The sequence below is a fragment of the Stenella coeruleoalba genome (genome assembly GCF_951394435.1).
Source record: "Stenella coeruleoalba genome assembly, chromosome: 16".
In the NCBI taxonomy this organism is placed as follows: Eukaryota; Metazoa; Chordata; class Mammalia; order Artiodactyla; family Delphinidae; genus Stenella; species Stenella coeruleoalba.
In genome coordinates, this window is record NC_137162.1 from 55,963,219 (window position 1) to 55,983,934 (window position 20,716).

The 20,716-nt window shown below is 46.8% G+C and overlaps 1 protein-coding gene across 13 annotated transcripts in view; it reads left to right on the plus strand.

Moving 5' to 3' along the window:
• KCNMA1 (potassium calcium-activated channel subfamily M alpha 1) overlaps window positions 1–20,716 on the plus strand; it is a gene marked incomplete at both ends in the record, with an annotated part of 740,839 nt that overhangs the window by 530,896 nt on the left and 189,227 nt on the right. For 12 of the 13 annotated variants that reach the window (XM_079900389.1, XM_079900388.1, XM_079900387.1 and 9 more), the window contains 5 exons: window positions 3,387–3,497; window positions 6,052–6,157; window positions 7,902–7,984; window positions 12,147–12,216; window positions 18,872–19,027. In XM_079900389.1, coding sequence (XP_079756515.1) covers window positions 3,387–3,497; window positions 6,052–6,157; window positions 7,902–7,984; window positions 12,147–12,216; window positions 18,872–19,027 — 526 coding nt within the window. Of the gene's footprint in view, window positions 1–3,386; window positions 3,498–6,051; window positions 6,158–7,901; window positions 7,985–12,146; window positions 12,217–18,871; window positions 19,028–20,716 lie in introns of those variants that run through there. The other variant, XM_079900398.1, reaches the window with a different exon arrangement.

Here is a 20,716-nt window from a genome sequence, read left to right on the forward strand (position 1 = left end):
TATCAAAGTATGAATCTCACATGGTAGATTTGTAGGTGTCAAGGAACCCGACAGAGAGAATTTTAGATGAAGATCTTTTTGGCATTTCTCAAATCATGCACCGTGAACAGCCATCACTCTGCTTCCAAGGAGGGCACACCCTGCTCTCAATCTTAGAGTATTTTCAATTATATTTTCAGTCACTGAAGATGTGAGAAATTCTGCTTCTCTTCTCCCAGCAATAACAGCTTTCTTCAAACTATTGCCCATGGAATTTTCAAAAGTCCTGAAAATATTTCTGGAAAATAACATTTCCCCTTTCACCATCCATCCCTTGCACTCCTGCAGGGCCCCTAGTGATCCCTCAGATACGGGCTGGTGGGAGCAGATCTTCTAATGCAGATGCTGATTTAGAGAGGCAGCTTCTCTCCATCCATCTCTTCTAACTGCATTCAAACATTTTCAATATGTGGGCTCCTTGATAGCTTCCACTGTACGGAAAACAAAATGGAGGGAAATGATTATTGGCACAAAAGGAGGAAGCCGTAAATCTTCAAATCAGATAGAGGACAGATTGGAACAATATGGGTTCTCCAAGGTTGCCATGATAGTGTACTTAATAACTCTTCTTGGGCAAAAAGGCAGTCTGCTTTCAATCACTCTCGCTTTTTCTGAGCAAAAATACCAATTATGTTGAAGGAAGATTTTTTTTCTTCCTTTTTGATAAAGTCTGCTCTCCACCTCAGAAATCATGCTGTAGCTTAAAGATATATATTTTCAATTGTCTGGAATGGTATTGGACAGCTAGCACCAAATTAGAAAAGTCAGTCCTTTTTTTCTCCCCTCTCCTGCCAACATTTGTCTACTTCTTAAGAGAAGTGAAAGCTAATTAAAGGCTTAAGGGATAATATTGATTGCATTGGAATATATTTTATATGTACCCAGCACATTTTCAACTAAAAGAACCCTGTCTCTTTCTAAGGCTGAATAAATCAGCTGGCTGAATCTTTGATTCAAGGGTAAGAGGGTGGACTCATCTCCTTCCCCTCTGCTTCCCACACATCTGTCCTGGAGATGAATGAGCTCAGAGGAGGAAAAGGGAGTGCTGGCAGATGTTCATTCAGTTCTTTGCGTACAGGATAGGAAGGTTGAATGTTCTGGCATTTCCCTGGACCTATCATTGATTTGAGTCTAGCTCTGAATGGTAACCAGGCTTATGCTGGTATAGAACTTTGAGCTCTGCGATGCCTGGTGCAGGCGGCTGGATGGGTAGTATTAACCTCTCAGCTCCCTCTTCAATCGAATGGGGATAAGTAGCTTGCCCAGGATCACACACGTCCTTGGTGGCAGAGCAGGGAGTGAAATCTGGCTTACTTTCGGGAAGAGTTCCAGTCACATATCTGTCCTGCAGAGGTGCCCATACATTGGATTCATGCTGGCCTTGTTCTCCGTGACGGAAGTTTGTAAGCAGAAAGCATTAGAATTGCCCCCAAAAAGCCCCACTGTCATTTGTGGAGAGGTCAGATATCAGGAGGGATATACTGTTTCTCAACCATTTTCTGAACATACTTGGCAAGTTCAAAATCAGAAGTCTTATTCAGAACATGCATATTCACTTGCAGCCTGTTTTGTCCACATAAATGCACGTTCGCCACGAGAAACAGTTTAAGATATGACCTGATGAAAATGTTTATCGTCCAGTTGTTCAACTTACATCATGTATTCTGACATACATACTGTGTGTTTCAGAAGGAACTTAGTCATACGGGTTTGGGGGCATAAAATTTGAATCAGTGGCCAAGGGACCTCCCTTAACCTAGTAGGTACTGGCTTGAGAACAAAGTGATTATATTAAAACGTCTCTTCTGAGGGAGCCCACTGACATTCCACAATCCCCCCTCCAAGGGCCTCCACGTGCCCGATCGCTAAGTGCAGCACCGTAACAATAACGGTCCGTAATGGTGATATTATTAACTGCATCGTGCGTATTATTGATTTACTCTTTGTTCTGCATCATTATCCTCTCACCGATGAGTTTACTGCGTTATTCTCGCACACTTAGTCAAGCACCAAATTACACCGAAAAGGGCAGGCTCTTGTAATGGCATCTAATGGAACATCGCATAAGCGATCATCGCTGCCTTCTCTGAGGAGCCGCCTCCAGCCAATGAGCTTTTCTGCCTTATTGGAATGTGCACAGAGCAATTATGAAGTGCAAGGGGCCTGGCCGTTCTAAATTTCCCCGCAAAATGACCGTGCTTCGTGTTCACCACCTGCCCGTGCCTCACAGCCCAGCCAGGCAGTCAGCCTCTGTCACTGTCAGCCTGAGGGGCACAGGGATCTGGGCTGAGCCTTTTGCTGCAGTCTCTTTAGTAGAAGCCAGCAGGTTTTATCTCCACAGTCAGTCACGGGGCTAACTCTTGCACCAAAGAGCTTCCTCCTGACGAAGCATCATATGTAATAAGTATAAGTGGCCATAGTATAGCCCAGTGTCAAAGTCAGACTGGTCCAGGAGCCCAAAGATGTTGGGGAGACTGTTCTTTCTTCCATGGGCTCATCTCCTCAGGGGGAGTTACCATCTCCAGAAACAGAAGTCCAAACCACCCCGAAATAAAGGCAGACAATTCCGTCTTCATCATCCCTTCCTAGCTTTTCTCCCCATCCTGAGGTAAATTCCTTTGTTTCTCATAGAAATCCCAGGCACCCTAAGGAAGCAGCTGTCTGGGGATGCACAGCCTGCCTGCGGCACGATCTCAGATTCCATAGGTGTCCCATCCCCATTTAGCCCTGAGTAATGCTCACTTACTGTAAAATGTTACATGCCCCCGTTGTCAGAGGAGTTATGGCGGAAAAGTGCAAAATTTCCTTTTTAGTGCTTACGGCCAGCAGAGCCCATAATGTGTCAAGCTGCACATTAGCCACCCTGATAAAAGTCCTCTTTCTTACACACAAAATCATCATTTCAACGAGATTTGTTATCTCATTACCTGATAAGCTCTATGTCATAAACCAAGACTCATTCGGTAAATCTCCCGGGAGGACGCTTTGTGGGCAGAAAGGGAGAGATATGAATCTGCAAGGGACTTGATAATGCAGCGTTTAAGCTCGAGCATAATGTCACTTATTGTTAAATGCATAAAGCCACTTGGCCGAACGGCTGCGCTTTTAATAGGATTTTGTGCAGCATCAGGTGAGAAGCCATATGGTCTTCTGTCAAAGAGTCTCTGAGCACCCTCCAGCCCCGCTGCTTTGCCTCACTGCCCTCCGGGGAGGGGAGCTGGGCTTTACTGAGCCTCCTTGGGGGGAGACGAATGCTTCCCTGCAGCTGCGCGCTTCCTCTGTCTGGCCGCGGGTGGGTGCCGGGGCATCGCTGGGCTGGCCTCATCTAACTGGCCTCTCCCATGCAGGCACATTGTGGTCTGTGGACACATCACGCTGGAGAGCGTTTCCAACTTCCTGAAGGACTTTCTGCACAAGGACCGGGATGATGTCAACGTGGAGATTGTCTTTCTTCACAAGTAAGAGGCCCCTGCTGTTTCTAGACCCTCCACCCAACCAGGCACCTCTAGGGGGACGCCTCAGGTGTCTGGAGGAGGGGTGATGTGAGGGCAGCATTCGGGGGGCAGAGCAGAGTTGAATCAGCCACGATCCCTGCTGGGCTCATTGGGGAGGATGTTCTGGAACCGACGGAAAGGAAGCAACGCACTCGTTCAGTGAATAAGAGCAGTATCTGTCTCTGTGGAAGCAATTCTGGCAAGTAACAGTGGGGTTCATTATGGGTTAAGCACTTCAGTACTGTCCCCTCAGCTGTCTGGATCTATGCGATCCAGGTGTGTCCACAGTGTCTGGTGTGGGTGATTAGCTGTGTGGTGTAGATTCTTTATGAGTGCAGGACTGACATAGTGACCAAGCAAGACAGAGACATAAGAGGAAGCAGGGTACAGGGTAGTAGCAGCAGTAACAACAACAGCTGTCGTTCCTAGGAACCTTCGGTGTAGGACACAGTGCTGGTCACCACAGCCTCTCCTGAAATCAACAGAGGGCGTAAGAGTACATGCTTGACTCAGACTTCAGTCTGAATCCTGACTCAACCAAGTACTGAACAAGTTCACCTCCCTGGGCCTCAGTTTCCACATCCATAAGATGGGGAGATCACAATGGTTTCTTGGGCTATTTTGAGAATGAAAAGAAGTAATCCATTCCAAGTATACAGAGCAGAATCAGGCACACAGTAAGTGCTCAATAAATGTTAGCTGTTATCATGAGAGAGAAAATACATTAGGCTGCCCAATGTACTTAGGAGGTAGGTCTTATCAAGTTTGTTTTACAGGTGAGGAAAGCAAGTTCTTTGCCTGATCCCCTTTTAGGTAAAAGGTAGTCCGTAACAGGGGTGGAGAGTTGGGGGATACAGGCATGTTGACGTGGGTGGCACCCTCTTCCTTTATGGAGATGGGGCTATCATGGGGGCCAGTCTTAGCCCCATGTTGCCAAGGGACAAAGCTCACACGTTGGTGTTGGCTCCGTGTGGGGTTGACCACCGAGGACTCAGTCCTGCTCTGAGATCCCACCGAGGTTGACTTTCCTATAGCTATCCGGTGCATCTCCTTCCTTTCGGCATTTGTGAATATGAAACTGACCATGTCTGAGCACCAGCATTTTTCTTCTTAGCACTGACTTATCCAATTTCTGAAAAGACCAGCCAGGCCACGGGCACAGGAGCAGAACCCACAGATCCAATTAACTGCTTAGCCGCCGATGGCCAGCTGTGGGGCCCATCCTCTGCTGAGCGTTTGGAAGGTTCAAGACAAGTATAGTGTATAGGTTCTGCCCTCATCTTGGTTTGGCATGTCAAGATGAGCACCTGTGCAGCAATTGGAGCACAACATGGATCCTCCAGTAACGGACTGATGTCAGTTTAAGCAAGTGGCAGAATCACACGGGGCATCTGTATCGGGGAGAGGGCACCACTCCTTGTATTTCCGGGGCAGGCAGGCTTCCTGAAGGAGGACTGGCTTGTCCCGGATCTGGAAGACTGGCTGGATTTGCACAGGCGGCTGCTTTTCTCTCACCCACTGCCTTAGTCTGAATCAACAAGCTGGCTGTTACTGCTTCAATTGCTAGGACCCCAGCATCTATCAGTGTCAGCCTTGTCGTCCATGGCCCAGTTAATTAACCTCTCAAAGCTTTGGGTTAATAGCATCCCTTCCTGTAGAGTTGTTTTTGAGGTTTAAATGAGTTAATACTTGTCAAGTGCTTAGGATGGTAGCTGCCACATAGTAAATGCTCAGGAACATCAGCGGTTATGATCGTCACTGAGTACTAAGAACATTAGCTGTTATGATCATGACTGAGTACTAAGAACATTAGCGGTTGTGATCATTACTGAGTACTACATAAATGTTGGGCAAGGGTTGATCAACTCAGTCCTTGGCACCCAGTAGGCACAGTACCTAACAGAGAGTAGGTATTTTTCATCTCTGCGGAAATAATCAATGAATGAACAGGTCCACCAGTGTTTTAATCCTTGCCCTGCAATGGGAAGGATGGCTGTGTAGCTCAGCACCAAGAATGATGACTAGCGTACACACGCTGAATCAAGAGCGATACCGAGAGTGGATCAGCTCTGTGTAGGGCTGCTCAGAAGGGACGTTTTTTTGATCCAGGCCCTGGGGAGTGAAAAGTCCATGAGGTAGAGAAGCAGGGAAAAGGCTTTTGATGGAAGGAGCAGCGGGAGGCTCTGCCAGGAAGACTTCTGGCTAATCCCTGATGTCACAGCCTCAGTTTCTCCATTCATAAAATAGGGATTCCATTCATCATGCCCCATAGGCCTCAGACTCTGTAAAGGTTATGAACTCTCCATTTTACCTTCGCACTGGTTTTGGTTTTCAGTTGGGCTGGGGTTTTACTTCTCTTGAGTGTGAGCCTCTTATTTATGGCCAGAAAGGGGGCTGCTTTGAAGGTGAAAACCTTTTTCCCATGTCTCTCTCTGTGACAGCTGGAGGGAAGGGAGGTCATGGAGGCTGAATACCTGAGTCTGTTATATTGATGGCTGTTTCTTCTCTCCCTGCCCAGCATTTCCCCTAACCTGGAGCTTGAAGCTCTGTTCAAACGACATTTTACTCAGGTGGAATTTTATCAGGGTTCAGTCCTCAATCCACACGATCTTGCGAGAGTCAAGGTAAGAAGGAAGAAGTGACTTCTGCTTTTACTCCATCTGGGGGGGTGTGACTCTGTGGTGAAGGGACATGCGTCCCAGGGTGGCCAAGAGTCACCTCCATACCCCTAATGAGATAAATCAGATACTACCAACCTTGGTATCACCCTTACACTGGTCCCAGGGCTTTGTTCTGCCTGCACATGGTGGACCCCCTGTAAGCATTCCACATGTGGACTTGTTGTACATAACATGCTAGACATCGCTGGTTGCCTCAATATTAGCACTGCTAAAGGAAGTAGACCAGTTGTATGGACTCAATATATAACATAACAATCAAGTAATTCCCATTTTGAATGCTTAAATTGGGCTCAATGTAGCTCTGAAATCTGTTATTTACGTCAGAAAGAAACATTAAGGATACACTGTAAAATAAAGTTTACCGAAGCCATAACACATTTTGAGCTTCCTTTTTTCCTCACCAAGGACTAAAGGTGCAAAACTAAACACTCAGGTATCTGCTAGCACTTGGTAATGGGCTAATCCTTCTTTCTAGAACCTAGTAGGTTAGGACCTTCTTATAAAGCACACCTAAGGCTTATAAGGGAAAGGGATACAGCAGAATGGCATCTGCTACTTTACTCATTTCACATAGATTTTGTAAGCATGTTAAGCATGTTCAATATTTGCACGCCAGTGGAGACAGATTAATATTTTGAATCCACTGACATCTAAATGCTTACCGTGGTCACCACATAATGCAGTAAATAATGTAATTGGCAAACGTGAATAAGCCAAAAGGATTTGGGTAAATTCTTTACTTTATGAAAGAAGGAAAACTAGAGACAATTTGTGACATACCATGGAGGAAACCATGGCCTCCCACCAAATGCAAGAATGGTCTGTTATAAGTACAACATCCCAAGTAGGGCAGACCTGAGCCAGAATGGGAATTCTTATGCTTACAGAGTCCTGTTAATATTATCCAGACCTGATCCGAGTTATGTCTAATGTGGAATCTTATGGGAACTTGGGGAAAATAGTTACTGTCCGTGGACCTGATTTAGATGCAATCAATACTTTGCACAACTCCTCATCCCCTCAAAGGAATAAGCCTCTGTTGGTACATGTTTAGATAAGTCAGTAGGTTGTATTTCGAGGTCATCTGTAACATCATTTCATACACGTAGATTCGTTGTCTTTTGAATATCTGAATGCTAATTGGATACTAAGCAGTACTGAGCTGTTGTCTGAGTTAGGGCTCTCATTTCCTCTTATTTCACGGTTAAGATGTGAAAAAAAGGTTAGGTGAAGGACTTTGGACTCTAAATTTCTGAATCCCCAATGACTCAGTTAACTTGGTAGCCTGAGAGAAGAGGTTTAGCCCCCCTAACGCCATTTCCTGACTGGAAAAGTTAGGATGATGGTGCAGATGGTGGGGAAAGGAGATGGAGAGGGGACCGAAAGGCTTAATTAATTGTTATCTCAAGAAATCCAGAAAGCTTACGTGTAAAAGGCTATGCAGAATGGGAAGTGTAGTTACCAAGGTACACATTGTCCCCTCCAACAGCAACAAGATGAACTATTTATATCATAACAAGAAATTGCAACCTACACTTTTGACAAAAACTATAATCTCTCAGAATTACTGTTTTTTTCTTTCCTTTCAAAGCACCAGGTTCCCCCAGAGCCATCAACAGAGAGAGACGGCAACCAAGCATGGCTATTTATATGTTTGTGTTCTGTGATTTTCCTTTTGGTGTCTTAGATAGAGTCAGCAGATGCGTGCCTAATCCTTGCCAATAAGTACTGCGCAGACCCCGATGCTGAAGATGCCTCCAACATCATGAGGTAAGCCTGGGCAGGCGGGAAGGCTCTGGGCTGGGTGCTGTCTGGCCACTCGCTCTCCTGTGGGGTCCTTTGCAGAGCACTGTCTCTGTGGGACCTTCTTTCCTCATTAGCCATCCTACAACTAGCCATCTGCATAGGCCTAAGGCAGGGTGGGGAACTGAGGCTGTGGTGGGTACAGAGGGTAATGACACAAGGCCTCATTAACTGAAAGCTCATCCTCAAAAGATAGGAGCTCTGGGCTTCCCTGGTGGCGCAGTGGTTGAGAGTCCGCCTGCTGATGCAGGGGATGCGGGTTCGTGCCCCGGTCTGGGAGGATCTCACATGCCGCGGAGCGGCTGGGCCCGTGAGCCATGGCCGCTGAGCCTGTGCGTCCGGAGCCTGTGCTCCGCAACGGTAGAGGCCACAACAGTGAGAGGCCCGCGTACTGCAGAAAAAAAAAAAAAAAAAAAGATAGGAGCTCTGGGACTCACAGCCAGTCTTGGGGTGGAGGACTAGCGAAGGAAAGATAGATTTCATTGGGAGCAGGCCTGAACTAAGGTACCATGTTCCCTGAGGGGGAGTGGGCCTGAGAAATCTGAACTGTAAACGATTTCGCTCCCGGGAGACAGTTTGGAATAGCTGGAGATGTTCTTGTTTGTCATAGTTAGGGGACGGTGCTGCTCATGTCTGCTGGGTAGAGGCCGGAGTTACTGCTCAACATCCTGCAGTACACAGGACTGCCCCCCACAGCAGAGAATTAGCCGGCCCCGAATGTCAATAGCGCCAAGGTCGAGGAGCCCCAGGTTAGAGCTTTCCGAGTGTGTCTATAGCACACATAGATGAATATTTCCCACAAAGAGGGGTTTGTTAACCAATCAGCTTGTTTCAACCAGTTTCCCCAAATGAAATAGTTTGTTTTTGTTTTAATTACTTTATTTATTTATTTTTGGCTGCATTGGGTCTTTGTTGCTGCGCGCAGGCTTTCTCTAGTTGCGGCGAGCAGGGGCTACTCTTCGTTGCGGTGCGTGGGCTTCTCATTGCAGTGGCTTCTCTTGTCACGGAGCATGGGCTCTAGGTGCGTGGGCTTCAGTAGTTGTGGCACGCGGGCTTAGTAGTTGTGGTGCGCGGGCTCAGTAGTTGTGGCGCGCGGGCTCAGTTACTCCGCGGCATGTGGGATCTTCCCGGACCAGGGTTCGAACCCGTGTCCCCTGCCTTGGCAGGCGGATTCCCAACCACTGTACCACCAGGGAAGTCCCCTGAAATGGTTTTCTTCCCTGAATGCCTCCTCAGTACTTTGAATACTACAAATTCCTAAGATAATGTTCTAGAGAGACTTTCTCAAACCTATTTGACTACAGGCCCCCTCCCCCTCCTTTTTTTTTTTTTTTTAATTTTTTTTTTTACAGAACATCTCCTGGCAGGGCTGGGGGAGGTGGGGGGTCGCTCTTTGGAAAACACTGCCCAGCGCCTTTCTCGTAAACGCGCAGGGCCCACCTGAGGCCGTTCTCTGGCCAACTCCTGCTCCTTATTCTGTTCTTATTTCAGGAGAAAACTGTTCCATTTTTGTTCTTTGTATAGACCCATATTCCAGACATCTTGGGACTATGAAATGACTACAAAGTTAAGATATTTTGCTCCACTTAGTGAAAACCCTTTTGGATTCTTCTCTCCTGCAGCATAAATTGCAGCAGGAGGAGGTAATAAAGAGAACCTTCTGGAGAAGAGATGAACCAAGAGGAAACATTTCACTCCCAGTAGATTCCCAGGAACTCTTGCCCAACTGCAAACAGCTATCCTTTGGGTCTAGACCAAGATTCCCCTCTTCCTACAGCTTGGTTTACTGCTGTGAATTTACCTGAGTCAGAGGGTAGGGAAGTTGCCTTTGCACCATTACAATGCTCGCATCTCCTTCGCTTTGCTTTTGCTCAGTGGCCCCAGGTGACATGAGCTTTCCCGTCAGTGAGGGGGCAGAATTCCTCTGAAGCACATCCTCCACTCAGCATCTGGTCCTTGCGTCTGGCAAGCAACATCTGGCACAATGTTCTCTTTCTACTCACCTTTCTTCAGCAGTATGCCTAGTGCAGTCATCTTAAGAGAGTTGATGCATGGACTCCTGTAAGCACTGGGCTTGCCAGGCCGCAGGGAGATGGTGGAATGGGGACCTGCTTCCACACCTGAGCCTGTCCCCTAACTAGTCACAGCCCCAGCTTAGGGTGCATCAGTTGGCCCTTTCCTTGAACTAGGATTTGTGTCCTTCACGTTTTTTTGTGTCATTCGAAGTGACAAAAATGTAGGTTTTCGGGAACATTATTTTCAAAAGTTCAAATGGAAAACCAAAAGAAGAGGAAGCTTAATGTTTACCCCACAGAGAAATTTAGGGCTGGCCCTGCCTTTTTTATTTTAAGTGAATGATTGAAATGATAACAGCTTTGAGGTGGGCATTTCTCTTAATCACAATATTTTACTTAAGCCCTGACTACAATAGGGTTAATATGAAGACATACAGGGTATCTGGGTGATTGGCATGATGCCACGGCGTAAAAATGACTGAAAAAGGTAGTAGCAGAAATGTGATTCAGCCATTCATTAACGGAATCAGAACGAAGGCCCAGGGAGCAAAAGGAAATGGGAAGCTCAGGGTTAAAAGAAGGGATCTGTCTTTCCCTTATTTGTATAATCCTCCTTTCCCCTTAGTTTAATGAGACCAATCTGCCCGTTTTGAAATTAAAATGTCAAAGATCCATTTGAAATGAGCTAATGCAGAAAACTGGCTGATGCTGTGAACTGAATTCCGAGGGCTGACAGAGGCTCAAAGTCCTTGAATTATAAGCATGGGCCAACACAACACTTTTTCAGAAATAAAATGAAATCCTTCAAGTGCAAAAGCCCAAAAGGGTGAATTTGTGCAGGAAGAGGCTTCCGCGTGATCCATTTCCTAAATTCCCAAGTGGCAGCTTTTCAGACAAAACTGCTCCCCAGCTGCCTCCTCTCCATCTTTGCACGAGAAGGGATGAAGCATAGGGCATTTCCTGGTGGGAAGTTGTGGGGTGGTCATGACCAGTGCACTTGCATTTCCGATGAGGCTTAGGAGGTGGGCCTTTCTGTGGAATCCCAGTCTTTAGCCTTCCTTGTCACAGAAGGAAATGTACAATGTCATCTCTGACAGAGTGGGTAATGACAAAAACCACAACTTGCATGTGGAGAGAGCTTTAATGATTTCAAAGCATTTTCACATCTGGTTTTTCATGTGCTGCTCATACCAAGCCTGTGGAATACATAAAGCAGGTACCGTTGCCCCCAATGTCCAGATGAGGAAACAGTCACGGAGAGTCCAGGGATTTCCTGAAGGTCACTCAGTTTGTTAGTGTAGCAGCTGGGACTGGAATGCAGGTGTTTCTGTTCCTCTGCTCCCGGCCCCTGCCTTGCAGCACAGTGATTGTTGTGGGGAACAGGAGGGAGGGTTAGAGTAGTAGGGGGCTGGCGGTAGTTAATACTAAGTAGGGACTGAGAGCAGTTTGGGGGAATTTTCCACCAGCCCATGACCTCCCCGAGGCCTTGACACTTCACTGTAACCGGCATCAAAGTCATTGTTTAGATGCTGTTAGCTATCCCAGGCTGAGTCGTGTGATGCGATAGGCCCATCCTAAGAGCCCTGCTCAGAAATCATTTTTGTGACAGTGGCCATGTGTGCGTGACAATTAGAATCATTTGTCAGGCTGCTTGTATGATTTGTCACGTTGTCTCATGTTGTTAACTTGGAGAATTGGACTCAGAGCAAATCGCTTCCGGGCTCCTCCCTAGGGTATGTGAGATGGCAAACCTCTGTTGGCCCCATGAGTTGAGCTTGTTTTATTTCGAGGCCCATGTGGGCAATAAGCCCGTGACTGCTGCTCCAGAACCCCCATGCCCGGTACACACATGCCATCACCGAGACACCACGGGACCTCTCTCTTCTTTTATGCCTAGGACATGGCCTGTGGCCCTCCTGTGATTTCCTTTTCACATGACCACGGGACACGGCAGTGGAAACACAGTGTAACTTAGCCCAGTGGCTGCAACCTCTCTGAAGGTCCAGGCTGCTGGCCCTACATTCACTCCATTTGGATGTAATCAAATTAATCTTCCCATCAGACTCCAAGGGTGAGGCGCACCCTGGCTCAGCTTTTGTTCTTTTCTTTTTCAGAGTCATCTCCATAAAGAACTACCACCCGAAGATAAGAATAATCACGCAGATGCTGCAGTATCACAACAAGGTGGGGCAGTGAGAGCCTGTCACGGGCTCAGCGATGCACACGGGGGTCCAGGCTCTTCCCCCTTCCCAGACAGCCACACACGTGCGTACATGCACGAGCACACACACCAATGCAATCCAAAGGCCTGGGTAAAGAGGAGTGGTGGGCAAAAACCTCCCTGGGACGTTTCTTCAGTCCAAACACCTTGTTTGCAGTTGGGCACTGGAGGGAAGCTCCTTCACGTATTGACTCATTCGTTCAGGAAGCATCTGTTGGTCCCCTAGGTTCAGAAATATTGATGTGTCTTTAGATCCCATTCCAACAACTTCGAATTCTCATGTGCCACACTCATTTCTTCCATGGGTATTTATTGAGTACTACTATGTGGTCAACACTGGGCCTCACCCACAGCCCCCCAGTCCCGGTGGAAATAGTGAAGCCCTGTTCTGTGCCCTCAGGGGTTTTGCAGTCAAGGTGTAGCGTGTCCCAGGCAAGTGAGCACTTTTCTATCTGAGACCAGATGAACTTGGCGGGACAGACCACGCACTGGGTGGAGAATGTGGAAAACCGCATCCTGAAATTCAAGATGAGAATTTGCACCGTTGAATTTAGGAAAATAGTTGGCTATCCAGAGATTAAACATAAAGGAATTTTCCTAGTGTTACAGTTTACAGGGAGATCAGGAAGAAAACAAATGTTGGAGTCTGTGCTGTTTCCCTCGTGGTTATTTCTCCGTAAACCAGAGTCCTGTCTCTCATTCAAAGGCAATGCTCCTTTGCTCGGCCATCAGTAGCCTCCCAGGAAAACAGCTTTGGGGGAGGGAAGGTGGCACCTTTCTGTGTTTGACATGGAACCAGTTATGAGAGACCAGAGGCTGCTCAGTACCTGCCACCAGGTGTCCTGTCTGGACAGAATCACTCCCTGCTGGGTTGTGAGTGAGCGTGTGTCCCATCTTATGCGCCATATTCCCTACGAAATAGGCAGTCCGGTGGCCCAGAGAGGACTCCCTTCTGCCAAATGCGCCAGTGCCACGCCATTATTTCTTAATTGCTGGCAAGCGCTGCCCCATGTCGCCGTGTGGAAGCCCATCGGAGGCATTGTTGACTGTGGAGCCTGCTGTTGGTGACTGGGCTGCCGCTCGGGCTGCTGCCCACCGCCCGCTGCTGCCCAGCCCTCCCAGGTGGCTCCACTGCAGGCTGTGCCACGCTCCAGCCAGTGGGTTGGGTGGTGGGCACCCAAGGTCACAGTGTCCTGTTCGTCTCTGGAAAACCCAGGACACTGAAGAGAGAAAGTGAGGGTATTGGTAACTCACCGGCATCAAACTGGAGAAGTTCTTTGCCAGCAGCCTTGGTAGGGGGAGGTGAATTTTGTGAGCAGGGCTGTGGCCGGTGACAGCTCCCGAGGCAAGGAACTCTCCCTCTTTCCTTTGTGATTTGAAATTTCGTTTAGTGTGGGAGTGCTTTAAGCTGTTGTTTAGATTTGGGGCTGCATTTAGATTGAATAGGAAAATTAATGTTGTATGTTTAGAAAGGGATGTCAGTTCCTTTTTTTCTCCTTCCAATGAGTGCTAATGCAGCATCTTCAAGGAATTAAGGAGGATTTCAGCTCTGTGAGTCTTGTCAGACTCAGAAGTAGTTCCACGGACCTAGGATCCAGATGGCACTGGTCAGCATTCACACGATCATAGCAAGCTTATCATAGCAAGCCGAACATCTTTCGCAAACGTCTGCCTTATCATTATTCAGAAACAGTGCTGAAGACATCAACCGACCCCTGGTTATTTGCTTAAAACGCATTTTGTTTAGAGCCACGCCAATCTATTTGGGTTCCAGAGTTAGGAAGAGTCACTTATGAGACTTTGTCCTTTAAGATGTGTGAGAGTGAAAGGGACATGGTGACTTTGTTACAGGGCTCTTTATCATTTCATTTTTGTCCTGCAGAGAAGGAACAGGAAGTCTACTGGTCATTATTTGTCATCTCATTCCTTGAGAACTGCAAATAGACATTCTTCACCTTGCTTTACAATTTTGCTGTTTTTTTTTTTTAACATTTTTATTGGAGTATAATTGCTTTACAATGGTGTGTTACTTTCTGCTTTATAACAAAGTGAATCAGTTATACATATACATATATCCCCATATCTCTTCCCTCTTGCATCTCCCTCCCTCCCACCCTACCTGTACCACCCCTCTAGGTGGTCACAAAGCACCGAGCTGATCTCCCTGTGCTCTGCGGCTGCTTCCCACTAGCTATCTATTTTACATTTGGTAGTGTATATATGTCCATGCCACTCTATCACTTCGTTCCAGCTTACCCTTCCCCCTCCCCATGTCCTCAAGTCCATTCTCTATGTCTGCGTCTTTATTCCTGTCCTGCCCCTAGGTTCTTCAGAACCTTTTTTTTTTTTTTTAGATTCCATATATATGTGTTAGCATACGGTATTTGTTTTTCTCTTTCTGACTTACTTCACTCTGTATGACAGACTCTAGGTCCATCCACCTCACTACAAATAACTCAATTTCGTTTCTTTTTATGGCTGAGTAAACTTCCATTGTATATATGTGCCACATCTTCTTCATCCATTCATCTGTCGATGGACACTTAGGTTGCTTCCATGTCCTGGCTATTGTAAATAGAGCTGCAATGAACATTGTGGTCCATGACTCTCTTTGAATTATGGTTTTCTCAGGGTATATGCCCAGTAGTGGGATTGCTGGGTCGTATGGCAGTTCTGTTTTTAGTTTTTTAAGGAACCTCCATACTGTTCTCCATAGTGGCTGTATCAATTTACATTCCCACCAACAGTGCAAGAGGGTTGCCTTTTCTCCACACCCTCTCCAGCATTTATTGTTTGTAGATTTTTTGATGATGGCCATTCTGACCAATGTGAGATGATATCGTATTGTAGTTTTGATTTAATTTTGCTGTTTTTAAGATCCTATCTACCCTTCACAATATTATTTTTCTTTCTCTCTTGGCACTTTCTCTGTACCCATGACTAGATGCCCAGAGATCTCCATCCATTAAAACTTGCTTTCAGGAAAAAACCTGGTAACATACATGTACACTTATATCCCTGTCAGCATATTCCAAAGGATAGTTAATTCCATAATTGGATATCAGATTTAAAAGATAAAGAATTTCAATCCCCCGTGATCTAACGATGGTGCTATTCTAGGACCTAGAGGGATGTAGGGAAGCTGTCCTCTTTCTCTCCATATAAAACTCGTTCTGAGTTTGTCATCATAATAATCTCAGACACTTGTGTCATATTTTAGGGTTTTAAAAGAGTTTTGACATCCATTATCCCATTTAGTCCTCATTTGACCATCTGTGCGTTTTAGTATCCCAGTGTGACGGCAGACCGTGGGTCTAAGCTCTGTCTCAGAGCGTCTCTGATGGGTACAACTCATGGTCACTGGGCAGCCAGTGAGCTAAGAGACAGAACTGCTGAAACTGCCACCTTCTCATTCAGTAGAGCCACAGGCTGTTGAGCCAAACTGTGGTTCCTCTGAGTAGGACTTACAGAAGGATGGAGGTTCTCCAAAGTGGATCTGTTTACCCCCAGTAGAATTCAGGGAGAGAAACACTCAGCCTCACCATCTCCCAGCATGGAAAGGACACGGCACAGGGGCATTGTCTGATTTGAGCGCAGATGGCTTAAAACTCTTGAAGGCAAGAATGCTTTGGGACATCTTGGAAAGGTTCACTCCTGATGACCTAGCTGTTAGTGGACTTTTAAAATGTTCCTAGCAGACTCTACAGAAAGAGGTCTTTGTCTCTGACCTGAAGCCAAGTCCCAGTGGCCGAATGGAGATGCAAGTTCTTTGAGCTTTCTCACTGTAAACCCTTACACTTGAGCAGGAGTGTTGAAGTGTTTTCTCTGAGACAACCTTCTTTCTTCCTCATGGCAGCTTCCCTAACGTTGCATGTGTAGTGAGAGATGGCCCTGGGGCTGGAATTCATCTCTCCTGGTTCCCAGGACAGCCTGTTTGCACGTTCCTTTCGTCTCAAACAGAGGCAAGCCCCAGTCCTGTTCGTCCTGCCTTAGCAGGGCTGGTTCTCCAGATGAGAGGATTTGCCTCTAGACTCCTATGTAGTAACACTGGCGTCTTCCACTGGACACTGGACCCAAAGTTCCCTCAAATGAAAAAGGACAGAGTTGCCAGAAACGAACAAGTTGAGTTCCTGGGTCAGTCACCCTTCTTTGTTTGGTGCACACAGACCTTCCAGCCTTTGGCATGTCCCTTGCGGCTCCCTGCCCCACGATTGGGAAAGATACGGTGGCCAAAAGAGGAAGCTGAGAAATGAAACGAACTTGACTTTTCTGTATAATAACATGTAAAATATGTCTAGGGAACTCAATACCAGATGGGTACATGAGGGACCCAAGACATAAAATCCTAGACTTCATACCCTGGATGGCATATGGGGATGTGAGAAACCATCTTAAAAAGATTTGTTTGTTTATTTGAAGTTGCCATGAAGGTTACATAGTGTCTGTCTGGGGCTTGGACCACCCAAATCTCCTTTTACACTTGATGATTTACTTGTTCATGACTTACATTTAATTTCTCCTCATTCTTCGCAGATGACGTTCATGCAAATGAGTATTTCTCTACTTAGCCTGATGTATTCCCTACGATGCCAGGGAAGTAAAGGGGAAAAGTGGCCTTCTTAAGCCAGTGAGGGGTAGGGAGAGAAATGGGATACAGGGCAGGGCTAATTGCTGGAATTGAGTCTGTGATGTGGGAAGGTCTCTGATACTCAGCTTGACAGAAATTCCCATCTGCTCCTGCCCACACATGGGACTATTTTAACAGCTCTCATCAGGGAGAATCTTCCAGGAGTAAACACTGCCGGGTTAGGATTCACAAGATTGTTACAGAACAGGATTTTGCAAGAGGGAATTTCACGAGAGTGGTATTTCTGAAAGCCAAGCACAGAGCCATTGCACTTGGTCTTGGCTCCACAGTGGAGCCTCCCATCTCCTCCTGGCAGCACACCTGTCGTATATTGTCCTGCATGTATACCTCCTTCATGCTCCTTGCGCTTGCTGACACGTGGAGAGAAACAGTCATTTCAGGGTCATAGAGTCTTGGCACTAGCAGGAGCCTCGAAGGGCTCTGACTCAGCCTCCGGTGCAAAGCAACAGTCTGTCTACTGAGACTTGGAGAAACACGCACTGAGTTTGAGGGAAAGAGACCTTGCATTTCTGGAGGCAGCGTTCTCCATTTTTTAGACAAATTACATCCTTAGAGATTTCCTTTATAAAACAAGCTTAAAAAGTGCTTTCTTGTAATACACACCAGTCATTCCTAATTCTGGCACTTGGAACAAAGCAAGACAAGTCTAATCTCTCCTCATCATAGCAGCACCCGAAGTGTTCACAGATAACTATCCTGTCTCCCTGGAGGAGGGGCCCTTCTTCGGACCAAAGGCTGCTGGCTCTCTTCACTGTTCCTCCAAAGATGTTTTCTAGAACCCACGTCTCGTCTCATGCTTGTCATTTTTCTCGGGGGGTTATTCAGTTATCAATTTCCCTTTTAAAATCTGACTGTCACAACTAGATCAAGCGCCAGGGAACTAGCCTGACCAGTTCACAACAGAAGGAAACCTTTGTATTTCCCATGATCTGAAGACCATTTCTAACAAGCTAGCGCCGGCTTTTTCTGTAATCTGTCACGAGATTGACTTCTTTTGGGGAGTTTTAGTTACACACAAGGTTTTTTGTTTTGTTTTGTGTTTTCTCCTGTCCCCTCATGTCTGCCAAGTCAGGGCTTCACATTTTGGATTTAAACAATTGATTTTTTCTTTTAACCTAAATGCTGTATTTGATATTAAGTTCTTTTAAATCTTGATGATTTTTGCCCATTTTTCCAACTCTGGAGAACTTTCGAAGCTTGATTCTTTCATCCACTGTATCATCTCTGACTCTCTGCTTCCTGCCACTTAAAAATAATTGGATGAACATGCCTCTGGGTCCTCATCGCAGGGTCTGACCTCACTGTTGAGTAGGATCAGTCCATCTGCAAGAGATTGTAACACATCTCCACTGTGATGTGCCGGATGATTTAGGGCAGGGCTTCTTGAAATGCGGTTGCTAGCTCAGCAGCTCAGCGTCACCTCGGAACTTGTGAGAAATGCAAATTCTCCAGCCTTCCCCTCCCCCCAAAGAATCAGAACCTGTGGGGGAGGCCCGACAGTTGGCGTTAGTGTAAACCCTTCAGGTGATCCTGATGCCCACTAAAGCTTGGGAGCCATGGAGCAGGCGTTCTGGGAAGGCAGACAAAAAACGACATCTAAAATACCCAGGCATCTGGCAGTCTTAAGGGTTTTTGAGGAGCCAGTTTAGAGCAACCTAGCCAGACATCCTAGTAGCACGGGCTGACGTGTCTGTCACAAGAGGAAATTCCCTCTGGAGTCTCTTTGGCTCAATGACAAACGCGAGGGGAGGACCTGGGCTTGGTAGGTACAGAAGCAATATTCCAGAGAGACTGAAGTCTGATGAACAGAAGAGGTGGATGAAACAGGAAACACCAGACCCAGGCAAGGGAAAGGAAGGCTGAGTCTGGGCGACCCTGAGCTGTTGGGCAATGCTGCATTTCCCAGAGGAGACTTTAACCAATTGAACATTTAACGAAGAAAGGTCTCATACCTGTTTTTGTTTCCGCAGGCCCATCTGCTAAACATCCCGAGCTGGAATTGGAAAGAGGGGGATGATGCAATCTGCCTCGCAGAGCTGAAGCTGGGGTTCATCGCCCAGAGCTGCCTGGCTCAAGGCCTCTCCACCATGCTTGCCAACCTCTTCTCCATGAGGTCATTCATAAAGGTAACGTCTCGTCCTATTAGAGCACATTAGCCCCGGATTCAATTTGTCGTGGGGTTGAGTAGAGAGCACAGCTTAAACTCAAAACAGATCGGCGGGCTTTAACCACTTTGGTTAAGGAGAAGTTCCTTGTTACAGATTTGGGCACGAGGCCAGCTTCTTTCAAAATTATGTTTTTATTTTTATTTAGCACATCCACGGCCATTAAATGATTGTTCAAAGCACAATCCTCTCTTTTTTTTAGATAAACCACATGTTTATCTATCAACAAAGTCTCCACTGTTAAAACAAAGCTATGATTTATATACATTCCATATGGCACCAGAGCGCCTAAAGAAAAGAATTATCCTTTTGCTCTTGTACATCAAGTGGCTGGTGGACCTCTCACTGTGCAGAGAAATGCAGACCATGTGTTTGTGCCGAAGCCCAAACCCTAACAACATAATTCATTTATTTATTTCTGCACAATCAAGGAGGCCGGCGGGGCTGACATGCCATGGTTGTTTGAATGGAGAGTCAGAGGAGGAACTAACTGAGTCGTGGGCAGCGGGGCCCTTTACACCGTGAGACAGGCGGTCTGGATATGCTCATCCCCCGGTCAGCGATTCACCCCACAGGGCTGGCTGCTCAGCCCCTCCAAAGTGGCCCCTGCCCACTGGACCAACTCAGACAAAGAAAGACCCAACTCTGTCCTCATAGGCCAGGCGTGTTTCCAGGACATCTGGTTGAGGGTCCAGGACCCTACTAAGAGGGCTTTTGGAGCTCTTAGTGATGACACCGTTCCTTATCCTTGGATTGCTCAGCCTAGACAGTCAAGGTAGCAAACCGGTGCAGTAAATCCTGTGTCGTTTGGGCCTCCCTGATTTGGCGTTGGTGGCCATTAGCTCAGGATCTGGCCTTATATCCCCCTCCCTGTTATTCATTTATTTACATTCCCCTTCCTGAATTACTAGTGGTTGAGGTGGGAAATGAGTGTGTCACCGGGAGATCCTGCAGAGGGGCCAGAAACTCTGAAATCGAAGGTGTGAGATCTCCAGCCTTTTGCTGCCATTGTTGCTGTGTCCACCACCGGCAGTAAGTTATTCGGTGAGGTTGAGGAAATGGCCCTGGCTGCAGTGAGAGGGATGCGTGGGAAGGATGAAGATGCAGGTGATGAACTGACTCCATGTCAGGGCTCACCCTTGGCATCCATAAGCTGTGTGACTTAGAACAGGATTTCTTTCTAGGTCCTCACCCTCTGTACCCACCTCATTATTTAGCCAATTTATGGTTAACATTAGTCTACGTAAAAGAACAAATTGTTTTGGAGTCTGTTCAATCACTTTAGCAATGGGTGCCTTGATTAAAAAATTCTTTACTTACTATATGCCCAAAGACCTCGACTCCGCAGAACTCCTGGCTCAGACCCAGCTCACAAATAAGGACATGGCTTGCCTTTAAATGGCTTCTTTAATTCACGCTGCCAGTCCCCTGCCTGGATACAGCTGAATGTAGGCAAAAGGAGGCGGCAGGAAGGTCTTTGTGGCTGGACTTAGAGACAAGCCCGAAAGCCAGAGGCAGCCTGGTGTCTTCCAGGGCCCTTATATTCAACACGAGGAGCCCAGACCAGGATAAAGGACTGTCACCAAGAGAGCTCTGCTGGCTCGTCCAGCCAAGCTCCGGGGGTTTCTTCCAGCAGGGGCTTACCCACAG